We start from the raw sequence: 12527 nt of genomic DNA on the forward strand, positions 1-12527 counted from the left end.
AATTCAGCAAGATTGCTATTATGATCACTTCTATTCCAGACAGGGGAAGAGCATTTTCCAAAAGATGAAAATGGAAAGATTATATATGACTCAGCAGATCTCTGTGCCATATGGGAGGTGAGTGTTTGGAAGAGTAACTACACAGGAGAAAAAAAAGTGTGAGAGTTCATGCTTTCTGCTGAAATTTTGGTGCTTGACATCATTATCTTCCAAAGAGTATTTTGTTGTTGTTGGAGTGGGTAGGAATGCATTGCTGGAATGCAACACGGGGAAATAGAGGAGAAGAACTGATGACCATGAGGATATGCAACTCCTGCCTCCACATGCAATAATGTCTGATTCCCTAAGGAGACACAGAAATGCCTTTTCTGGCTGTGAACAATTTGTGCTATTCTATTTACCATTTTTCTTCTCCTCCTCCTCCTCCTCCTCCTCCTCCTCCTTCTTCTTCTACTTCTTCTCCTCCTCCTTTTCTCCTCAGCATTCCACATTTGTTTTTATTTTATTTTTTAATTTATTTCAAATTTCAGTTGTTCTAATGAGTTGTACATGGAAGTAGAAGGCATTTATGTGTTTTGATATATCACAGATAAATGTAATCACTCTTTTTTCTGATTATGCATATTGCAGGATCACATCAGTCATTCAGTAACAAATTTACATGAGGTAATAATGTCTCTTTCACTCTCTCACTCCTTTCCCATACCCCTTCTCCTCCCTTCACTCACCTCTGCCTAATATAAATATAAGTCTTTACTTACCTATTCCTCCACTTATTGTGAATTAATAGCCACATATCAGAGAAAACATTCAGCCTTTGGTTTTCTGGGTTTGGCTTCTTTCACTTAGCATCACATTCTCTAACTTCATCCCTTTACCAGTCAATGACAGAATTTCATTATTCTTTAAAGCTGAGTAATAAAATTTCATCATATATATGTACATATATATACAGATAGATATGGATATAGATAAAGATATATCATATTTTCTTTATTCATCTGTTGAAGGGCATCTAGGTTGGTTTCATAGTTCAGTTATTGTGAATTGAGCTTCTATAAACATTGATGTGGCTGTATCACTGTAGTATGTTGATTTTAAGTCCCTTGGGTATAAACAAAAGAGTGGAATAACTGGGTCAAATTTTGGGCCCAATCCAAACTTTCTGAGGAATCTCCATACTGCTTTCCATATGGTTGCACCTATTTACATTCCTACCAGCAATGTATGAGTGTACCATTTTCCCCACATCCTCACCAACATTTATTGTTGTTTTTATTCTTGATAATTGCCAATCTGATTGAAGTGAGATGAAATCTTAGAGTTGTTTTGATTTTCATTTCTCTAATTGCTAGAGATGTTGAACATTTTTTTCTTATATTTGTTTATCAATTATATATCTTCTTCTGTAAATTGTCTGTTCATTTCCTTAACCCACTTATTGACTTGGTTATTTGTTGTTTTTCTTTTTTGGTGTTGTTTTTTGAGATTTTTATATATCCTCGAGATTAATGCTTTATCTGAGGTTCATGTGGTAAAGATATTCTCCCTTTCTGTTGCCTCTCTCTTCACATTATTGACTGTTACTTTTGCTGAAAAGAAACAACAAACTTCTCATTCTTGGTTTAACTTCTTTGGCTTTGGAGGTCTTATTATATTATGGAAATCAGTTCCTAGGCTGACATGGAGAAGATTTGGGCCTACTTTATCTTCTAGCCATCACAAGGTCTCTGTTCTAGTGCCTAAAACTTTGATCCACCATGATTTGAATTTCATGCAGGGTGAGAGATAAGGGTTTAATTTCAATTCTTTACATATGGCTGTCCATTTTTTCCAGCACCATTTGTTGAATAAGTTTCTTTTCTCCAGTGAAGATTTTTGGCACCTTAGTCCAGTATGAGATACCTGTATTTACGTGCATATGTCTCTGTGTCTTCTATTCTGTACCATTGGTCTACATGTCTGTTTTGGTGTCAATACCATGCTGTTTTTATTACTCTAACTCTGTAGTATAGTTTCAAGTCTGGTATTATTATGCTTTCTGCTTCAGTTTTCTTGCTAAAATTGCTTTTGTTATTCTGGGTTTCTTATTTTTACAAATAAATTTTGTGATTTCTTTCTCTAGTTCTATGAAAAGAGAATTTGCATTAAATTTATATAAAGCTTTTGATAGTATGGCCATTTTGACAGTATTAATTCTGCCTATCAAGGAGCATGGAATATCTTTCCATCTTCTAAGGTCCTCCTTAATTTTTTTTGTTAGTGTTCCATAATTTCTTTTGTCGAGGTCTCTCACCTTTTGTGTTAGCTTGATTCCCAACTATTTTACTTTAATTTTTGTGGTGATTGTGAATGGGACAGTGTTCTTTATTTCTTTTTCAGAGGATCCATTACTGATGTAAGAAACGTGTTTGATTTATGGCTACTGATTTTATATCCTGCTAGTTTGCTGAATTCATTTATTAGTTCTACAATGTTTTGGGTGGAATTTTTTGAATCTTCCAAATATAGAATCATGTCATTACCAAATAGTGATAGTTTGAGTTCTTCTGTACCTATTTGCATACCTTTAATTTCTTTCCTCTCTCTACTTGTTCTGGTTAGATTTTCAAGGACAATGTTCAAAAACCATAGTGAAAGAGGGTATCCTTGTCTTGTTCCAGTTTTTAGAGTTAATGTTTTCAATTTTTCTCTATCTAGATCATGTTGAACTTGGGTTAGCATATATGGCTTTTATAATGTTGAGGCACGTTCCTACTATCCCTAGTTTTTTCTATTTCCTTCTAGGTACTGTATTTTGTCAAATGCTTTTTCTGCATCTGTTAAGGTGATCATATGATGAATTACATTTACTGATTTCCATATGTTGAACCAACTCTTCATCCCTTGGATGTCCCCTATTTTCTTGTGGTGCACTGTCTATTGAATATGTTTTTGTATGCAAGTTGCCATCATTTCATTGAGAATTTTTGCATCTATAGTAATGAGGGATATTGGTCTGCATACATTTTTTATGTGTCCTTTTCTGCTTTTCATATCAGGGTGATGACATCGTCATAGAATGAGTTTGGAAGTGTTCCCTCCTTTTCTATTTCATGGAAAAATTTAAGGGACATTTTCGTTAATTCTTCTTTGAAGAACTTGTAGAACTCCGCTGAGAATCCTTCTGGTCCAAGACTTTTGTTAATTGGTAGCTTTTAATATTTTCCATTTCATTACTTGAAATTATTCTGTTTATATTGTGTATGACCTCCTGATTCATTTTAGGTAGGTCATATGTCTCCAGAAATTTGTAAATTTCTATTATATTGGAGTATGAATTTTCATATTAATTTCTCATTATATTTTCTACTTCAGTTATGTCTGTTGTGATATTTTCTAATTTGAGTTTTCTTTCTCTTTGTTATTTTATTGATTTTTTTCAATGAATCAACTTTTTGTTTTGTCAATTTTTTTCAATAGTTTCTTCTGTTTTAATTTCATTGATTTTATCTCTTCATTATTTCCTGTCTCCTATTTGTGGTGTTGATTTGTTCTTCTATTTCTAGGACTTTTGTATGTAATGTTAGATTATTTATTTGTTGACTTTTTTTTTTTTTTAGCATTAAGCCCATAGGTTTTTTTAATTAATTTATTTATTTTTTCCTTTTAGCGACTGCATTCTGATTCATTGTACACAGAGTACATGATTTTGTTTCTATCATTGTGCATGATGTAGATTCATACTATACCATTTGTGTAATCATACATGTACATAGGGTAACAATGTCTGTCTCATTCTACAATTTTACATAACCCCCTCTCATTTCCTTTTACATAATCTAAAGTTCCTCCATTTTTCTCACTCTCCACACTCCGCCCCCATTACATATCATCATCCACTTAATTTCCTCTAGGTATTGCTTTCCATTAATGGAATATTAATTTATTCCATTAATATTCAAGATTATTACTGAGATATGACTTGCATTCCCAGTCATTTGGCTTATTTCTGGTTTTTGGTTTGATTTAGTTTGTTTTTTGATTATTCCTTTAGTGTAGTTCCTACCTTTGCTGGTTATTTTTTTTTTTTTCACTTCATCCTTGTGAAATATTTTGTTGAGAATGTTCTGAAATGCAGGCTTTCTAATCATGAACTCTTCATTTTTGAATCTCATGGAATGTTTTTATTTCAAATTCAAATCTGAAACGATTTTGCTGGATATAAAATTCTTGGTTGGCATTCATTATGTTTCAGAGCTTGAAAACTCTTGTTCCATGACCTCCTAGCCTTGAGGGTCTGGGTTAAGAAATCAGCTGAGATTCAAATTTGTTTTCACCTATACATAGTTTGCATTGTTTTTCCTCTCATAGCCTTTAATATTTTATCCTAATTCTGTGTTTTGGTCATTTTCATTATAATGTGTACTTGTGCAGGTCTGCTGTAATTTTATATATTTGGGGCCCTGTATGCCTCCTGTATTTGACTTTACATTTCATTCTTTAGGTTTGAGAAATTTTCTGATATTATGTCATTGAAAATATTGTGCATTCCTTTGGTTTATGTCTCTTCTCCATCTTCTATCATGATAACTTAAATTTAGTCTCTTCATGAATCCCATAATTCTTGGAAGTTCTGTTGGTATGATCGTTACGATCATTGCTGCATATTTCACTTCATTTTCAATATTAAGTATTTTGTCTTCATTGTCTTAGATTCTTTCAAATGATCTAGTCTGTTAGTGATATTTTCCATTGAATTTATAATTTGATTTTTGATTTCTTCATTTTGAGGTTTTCTGCTATTTTTCACAATCTCTAAGCCCTTATTGAAGTGATCTTTCACTTCCTGTATTTTCTCTTTGATTTCACTCTTTATATCATTCTTTTCTTCACAGATCAGACTAGGTACTTTCTAAATGCCTTCTTGGGCATTTCTTCTACTGCATTGTCAGGGGTTTCTCTTATTGGGGCAGCTTGGTTTGCTCCCCTTGTTTTCCATGGCTGTCTGTGTGTTCTCCCATCTAGTTGTGTGGATCTGGGGCAATACAGATTCTACCCTGTAGACCTATTTTGTCACTGAAGATTTCCAGGGTCCTACATTTCAGAAGGAGACTGATATCAACAACACCCAGTGCAAACAATACACAGCCTCAAATCCAGTAGCTCCCAGTAGGTGTCCACTGCCCTCTCACTAAAACGGCAAAGATGAGTTCAATCACTGTCTGCAATAAAAAGAGAAAATTTGCCAAATGGATTTAAAATCTCAAATAGTGGGGAAGATAAAACAGAAACAGTCCAGGGCATGAGGGAGAAAGAGACAATCCAAAAGAAAATCCACAGGAAGAGTGAAGAGACACCAAAGGAGATTGGATGCTAGGTGGAAAAAAGGCAGGAAAGGAATCTTGGAAGATAGAAAAATGAGAAGAACAATACATATAAAGAGAAAAATAATTAAAAATATAAGAATATATAGCAGAGGGCTGGGGATATAGCTCAGTTGGTAGAGTGATTGCCTTGCAAGCACAAGGCCCTGGGTTCAATCCCCAGCACCGCAAAAAAAAAAAAAAAAAAAAAAAAAAATATATAGCTGAATTAAAAAACACCATGCATATATCACAGTCTTCAAGAAACTGATGCAGAAAAAACAAACCCTTCTCCAAATATGGTGTACAGAGATGCCAGACAAGAAATAAATAAAAATAAAATAAATCATGGTGGAAAACTGAACAACTATTTCTGTGAGCTTCCAAATGCTTCTTAGCCCTGTCTCTGATTTCCCACAAGCGTGCCTGGCATGGACAGGCCCAGTCAGACCCAGTCACTACCTCAGTGGTCTAGGACTGAGATATCCTGGGTTAGCCAATGTTGTAATCCCAAGATCTCAATGGCACTGGAATTTGGAGAGAGACCACGAGGGATGAGCAATTCTGAGAGACAGTAACTAGATGGTAGAAACACCCACTTCCAGGAGGAAGACCCCAGTTGCAGCCAAACCCATAGACACCCAGACACTGAACTTCCAGGTCCCAGCTGGTGTGCCCAGACTGGAAGAGCTGCACTCCACAACAGCAGTGGCAGCAATCACACTGGCACCCCAAATGAACCCCAGACTCTGGCTGGCATCTCAAACTGGATGTAGCTGTGGGCAACCAAACCGGACATCCCTCTGGCAGTAGACCCCTGGGCAATGTTGGAAGTGGTAGTAGCAGGAATTGGTGGCAGCAAGCAGGGGTTCAGCAGAAGCTGTAATATTGGTAACATTGGCAGTAGGTGGGGTACTGGGGCAGCGGTGGTGGCAGAGTTGGCTATAGATACAGTTGCAGCAGCAACCAGAGAGAAGACCACTGGGTGACCCCCAGGGAGTGGAAGAGGCCTTAGAAGCAGCACTGTTAAGTTAGCAGCAGCAGCAGTGTCCATGGCAGCCAGGCATCTGAGGCAGCATAGAGGACAACAGACCTCCAGAAAATGGCAACTGTGAAAGAATCAATAGCACAAGTGCCCAGAGAAAAGGCCTCGGAACACCTGTTGCAGTGGTATCAGGGTCAGCTGTGACCCAAGAGAAAACTTCTGGGCAACAGCAGAGGTGCTGGACAGTGGTGCCTAGGGAAACCTTCCAGACATTTGCAGCAGCGTGGGCAGCCATGGTCCCTGGAGAGTACACCTCTGCACAGCTGTAGCAGTGAACTCAGGGGCAGCTGCATTCTGACCCCCAGAGAAGATCTCTGGCATCTGCTCATTTTTCTCTTCTTAACATTAATGTAGCCAGTTTATTGTGATTTCTAGACATTATCACTCTATATTGCATTTACATTGACACAGTTGATTGTAGAAATGACTTTTCACAACCCCTTCCTCCCAAGGCCATGGAGAAGTGTAAGGATGCAGGATTGGCCAAGTCCATTGGGGTGTCCAACTTTAACCGCAGCCAGCTGGAGATGATCCTGAATAAACCAGGCCTCAGGTATAAGCCTGTGTGCAACCAGGTGAGACCCCTGAGCCTCATCAATATCTCTTATTCTTTTACTTATTTCTCCACTATTGTCATGAGTCCTGATCCTCAGTTCATTTGCCTTTGGGGAACAGAATAATCTAAAATTAGTGCCACTGTCTTGGAGTGTGTGGAGGGTTCTCAGTTGTTATCTCTGCTGGGTGACTCCCTTGTGACAATGAGGGAAGACATTAGTGCCCAGTTTATGGAGGAATCTTGTGATGTAGATGTGACCAAGGAGGAGAGTGACTGTTCATCCAACTTCAGGGGTAAGGTGACCTTGTTCTTGACCTCTTGGTGAATGAGCTGTGGGCGAAATTGTGGGTAGGAAAGCCCAGTGTATATGAATGTGAAGTGAACAAGAAAAGAGTGAAAACAGGAAAGATCCGCGGTTAGGGTCTGTGTGGAGGTTGGATGCCTGGATTCTTTTATCTCTTATTTAATTTCCTGCATCTAGAGGAACAGTTAACAGGAAGAGTAAAGAAGAACTTTTGAAAGTTCAAGAATTGAGAGGAAGTTACTTGTTTATGGTGATACTGAAGTTGGATGAAATCCACAGTTAAGAACTTTAACCAAAATGCACAGTTAGCCTTGTGCCTGATCCCCTCTTACCTGCTTTATAATAATAAATCAACTATGTAATCCCATCTAGTCTGTGCAAGGTTCTGTGCTAATGCGCACTTTATAAATTTTCTCATGGATTAATGGCCTTCAGTTGTGAACCTAGCCTATAAAATTCATGACTTCACATAGGTTGATAGAGCACCAAGAATTTAATATAAATGTTAAAAAGTTGAAAATAAATTTAGAATTGAATTTGCCCAAATTGTTTATCATGAAAAATTTCAAACATACAAAAAGTGAGATTATAGTACAGAAAATTCATGTTTCCCTCCATATACCTAAAATTGCTGACTTCTTGGATCAGTGAAAGATGTCGATATATCTGCATACTTATGCATAGGATTTTCCAGATTCCCTTCAAAGCAAATTTAGATTAGGCTATTCACTTTAAGAGACCTCAGAGAGTATCTCTTAGGAATAAAGCTGATTTCTCATTGCACATATTTATTATTATATATAATGTTCTTACTAAGTCTCTCACATCATCTAAATCCAGTCTGTGTTCAAATTTCCCATTTCTTTTCTGAAATATCTTTTATAATTTTTCCTCATTTCCAGGAGGAAACTTTGGTTCACATTTTGCTTTTTTTTTTTTTTTTAAAGATCTTTTCACACAGACTCTTCACTCAATACTTTTCCAAATAATATTGATGTTTTTTCAAACTCTCCTTTTATATCTGTTAACTTGTTTACATTCCCATTCTCAGTGAGTAAGTAGTTAGAGTTGAATTTCTTATTATAATTCAAGGGCCTGTGAAGGAGCCAAGGCAACCAGGGTGGTCTTCGTTACTGGGTTTTGCAACACACTAGGACAATTGCAGACATGTTGCTCAGAGTAGTAGACATGAGTTTATTAGGATAAGAAAGGGGAAAAGGCCAAACTACCAAGGAACAGAGTGAATCTGCTCAGAGAGGACAGGAATGGCACGCCCACCTGCTTTCCAGCTTTATTTGGAGTTCCATGTAAGATTTCAGTACCTGCCCAGATTCACTCCTTGACTGTTGACAGACAGTAGGGTTCCATGAGATCTCCACGTCTCATTATGCATGTTCTTGTCCTGCAAAGGGGAGATTTTCAAGTTTTCTTCACTTTGGCCCACACTCACTAGATCTATTAGAACATATTCTCAGAAATTATGGTTAGGGGGAATTATTCTAAGCTGCCTGTGTTCTGGAATCTGGTTTCATTGTTTTTGATGAACAAATTTATCCCAATGTCCCCTATAGAACAACTACCAAATGTCCTTCACACTTGTCCTCATGAGTCTCTATCCAAATTCTTAATTTATGGCACAATTTGAATCCAAGTTGCACAATTTTTAAAGCTTAGCTTCTTTTTCTGTTATTTTGTTTTTATATTAACATTAGCCTTTTGTAAATTTAGAAACCCTATGTCTTCTCCACTGCAGGTAGAATGTCATGTTTATCACAATCAGAGGAAACTGCTGGACTTCTGCAAATCAAAAGGCATTGTTCTGGTGGCCTATGGTGCTCTTGGGACTCAAAGATACCCAGAGTGGTAATGAGAAAATGAGGGTTTTTACTTAAAATGTTATTGTTTATGAATACTTTATAGTCCTATAAGACTCATACTTCAGAAGATTATTCTCAACTGACCCTGGGAGAGGGTAGCATTTACACTTCTGAGAAGATCCCAAAAGACACTGATGCTGCTGGTCCAGGACCATATCTGAGGATGCCAATGTAAAGTGGATGAAAGAGACCTAAGTCTGTGTAGTGGGTGCAGTGGTGCTTGCTTTGAACCCACTGACTTTGGAGGCTAAAACAGTAAGACTGATAACTTGAGTCTAGTCTCAGGAACTTAGTGAGACCCTGTGTCAAAATAAAACTGAAAAGGTAACCTTTTGGCTCTGTGGTAGAATGCTGTTGGATTCAACCCACACTAAACTACACCCTCCCCCAGAAGCATTAGAAATAAATGAATGGCTCCTAACTAACTCATTTTCAGGATTTCAGCATCTCTGTCTTTTCTCCCAGTGTTGCCCAGAGTGACCCATTTCTCTTGGATGATCCAGTTCTTGGTGCCTTGGCAATAAAACACAAGCGATCTCCAGCCCTGATTGCCTTGCGCTACCAGTTGCAGCGTGGTGTTGTGGTCGTGGTCAAGAGTTTCAATGAGAAACGGATCAAAGAGAACAGTCAGGTATAGAGGAGGTCTGTGTGTATTCAGGTTGCTAAACAGTAATGTTCACATGTGTGATTCTTTGGAATATATAAGTACACATTTGGGTCATGTCAATATCCCTTGAAGATCTGTTACAGGTAAGGATTTATATACTTTTAGTTATGTGTTTTCTTTCTACAATGGGACAAGGAGTACAAAACATTAGAAGTAGGATTGGATAAAGCAGAGAGATTTGGTTTTCATTATTGACATGCAAGTCTTGTGACACCCTATGCAAATGACATCTTTGTTTTTATTTTCTGAGATGAAAAGTTGGATTGGATGATTTTTATTCTATGAATTATGATTTTATTTTACATTTTCTCAAATCTCAACCTATTTTAATATTCATATTTTATTTCATTTTGAGCATTTGGACTTGTTAACAGTTTATGAAATGCCCATTTAAATAGGTTGTGATTTCATGTCCAAGTAGAAGATATTTATTGGATCATTACTTAGAGCAAGTTCAATCAAATCATCCAAAATATCAAGGTTAGTGCAAAGAGCATTTGTTTATCTCATGATTCTTTGCTTTGACTATTTGCCTTGACTTGGCCTGAACTCATTGAATGTCTTCAGGCTCCATTACTTCTCTAGTATTTGTAATAAACTCTCCTATGCCTCTGCAGAAGAGAGTGTTCCCTCTGCTTCAGTCCTGCTTGCTCTGTTGTCTGGGGAGCCTGAACTCCCCTCCACAGAACTTCACATCCACCAGTCGATTATGCACGCTTCACCTCATCACTACCACTGTCCTCATGAAGTGAATGGATCCTTGCAGAGCCTTCTCATGCCTCTGCTCAGAATGAGCCTGTCACTGCTTCTGCCATGTTCTAATGGATACAGCAAGTTAGAGACATGGCAATACCCTAGAAGTGGGGAAATAGACACTGTCTCTTTGTGAAAGGTGCTGCAAATTCACATAGGAAAGGGTTTGGAGACTAGGAGGAGTGAATTTTTTGGGGGGAGCATTTTTGCAAACAATTTACCTTGTTTATGTGTTCAGATGCAGATGTATTTGTTGAAATATATTCTCTCACTTGTACTTTCATTCTCCTTTTGGTATATTTTCATGAATAGTTTCTTCTTTAATTTTTGTCTTTATGCCTTCAGTTTGTGAAGAATGAGGGTCATACTTTTTCTCTTATTGAGATCTCAACAGAATTCTATTACCTTTCTTTATGGAAATGTTACTGTCTAAAATTCCAAACTTAATTCAATTGCAGTTTTTTAACATGTTTTCATAAAAATCCAAACATGCACATAATTGTAAAATGTCCCTAGCTAAACTTCCCAGAAGTAAGAGGTTCATTTCTGGCTAGTTTTCCCATCAGTTGTCTTAATTGATCCTTTCCATTGTCTTAATTACATTGGAAAATCAGTCTTTCTGTCCAAAACTGTGATGAATTTCCTTAGTTCTTCATTCATTTTAAAATATCTTGGTATTCTACATTAATCTATTACAAGAAATTTAAATTTACCTTAGGAATCTGTATGCATATTGTCTCCTTGGCTTGATATTGCTTTGGAACACTCAATAACTTTGGAGGGAATATTTTTTGAAATAGTAAAGATTCTAGTCCATTATTTTCAAGAGTTTTTGCTATTAAGCTTGTATTTAAACATATTGCAGTAATTTTATCTATGAAGAAATTTATATTAACTTTGTGAGATTTATTCATATAGGAGTGATAATTTTGATATCTTTAAATAAAATATCCTTTTTTATACTGAGAATTTCCAAACGTACAGAAAATTTTAAACAAGAATGCAGAGAATGCTATTTTTATAATGTCTCCATTGTTAAATGATATTTTACTCTCTCACCATTTTTAAAGAAATTTCTGAGGATTTATGTATTCAGAGTTTTCAGTATGTTAGCAAGTAACTAAAATATTTTTCCATGTTGAAAATGTCTCAAATTTAGAAAAGATGATTCTCTTTGAGCTAGGTCCTTTGTTTTTAACAGGATGTAGTTTGTAGTTTCACAAACCTTTCCTAAGAATGTTGAACAAAAATTATTTTTGGAGTTTAAAATTTTCATTGATGGGATACAGAAATCAAACTCTATCCTTAACAAGTATTGAATTTTCTTACATATTTCAAAATTTTGCCCTAGATTTTTTTGGTCATTTAATGCATGAACAGAGTTAATGTTTAATAACATTAGCTTTGTTTTGCTGCAGCATCTTTTTGAGATTTCTTTTTGACTGTAGTTAGTGCAATTTCTGTATATTACATGCCAAAAATGATTTCTATTCAATTTTCACCTGATATTTATTGTCCATTCCTGTGTTTTGCTTGATGTCTTTAATAGCTTTTTGAAATTTATCTGATTTCTCTGGATTTCTTGGGTTGGCAATATGTACACTAAATGCTAAAAGTTTTCTACTTGTGTGATAGGTTTTTGATTTTGAGCTGACTGCAGAAGACATGAAAGACCTGGATGGCCTGAACAGAAATTTTCGATATGTTACCTTTAAGTCGTAAGTACCTTTAGAAGACATTTGGCGTTTACTTGTTTAGTTTCAAGACTTGCTCTCCTTTTCAGTGCAGCCTTGATCAGAACTCACATACTGCAATTGGCTTAAAAGTAGCTTCCAACAATGCTGTTGGGAGAATATTTGGTTTGAAGTTTGAAAATGTGGGCATCTCAATGCAAAGAATAAAATCATTTTTGAGAAGACAGATACAACAGCAAGGGAAGAATGTGCACAAAAAACCCTTGTTGAAACAATTGATAGAAAA

General features: G+C 36.3%; 1 protein-coding gene, 1 long non-coding RNA gene and 1 pseudogene across 5 annotated transcripts in view; 2 read left to right on the plus strand and 1 right to left on the minus strand.

The window, feature by feature from the left end:
- Positions 1-12527, plus strand: part of LOC306642121 — a 770670-nt gene that overhangs the window by 496956 nt on the left and 261187 nt on the right. The window lies entirely within an intron of this gene.
- The window catches only part of LOC306641334 (aldo-keto reductase family 1 member C4-like), a 295086-nt pseudogene that overhangs the window by 107478 nt on the left and 175081 nt on the right, over positions 1-12527 (minus strand). The window lies entirely within an intron of this gene.
- LOC306642112 (estradiol 17 beta-dehydrogenase 5-like) overlaps positions 1-12527 on the plus strand; it is a 179704-nt gene that overhangs the window by 2552 nt on the left and 164625 nt on the right. For 2 of the 3 annotated variants that reach the window (XM_079107581.1, XM_079107582.1), the window contains exons 4-8: positions 40-117; positions 6843-6965; positions 9004-9113; positions 9593-9758; positions 12183-12265. In XM_079107581.1, the coding sequence (XP_078963707.1) occupies positions 40-117; positions 6843-6965; positions 9004-9113; positions 9593-9758; positions 12183-12265 (560 nt within the window). The remainder of the gene's footprint in view (positions 1-39; positions 118-6842; positions 6966-9003; positions 9114-9592; positions 9759-12182; positions 12266-12527) is intronic. The other variant, XM_079107583.1, reaches the window with a different exon arrangement.

Source organism: Sciurus vulgaris (assembly GCF_902686455.1).
Source record: "Sciurus vulgaris genome assembly, chromosome: 12".
Taxonomy (NCBI): Eukaryota; Metazoa; Chordata; class Mammalia; order Rodentia; family Sciuridae; genus Sciurus; species Sciurus vulgaris.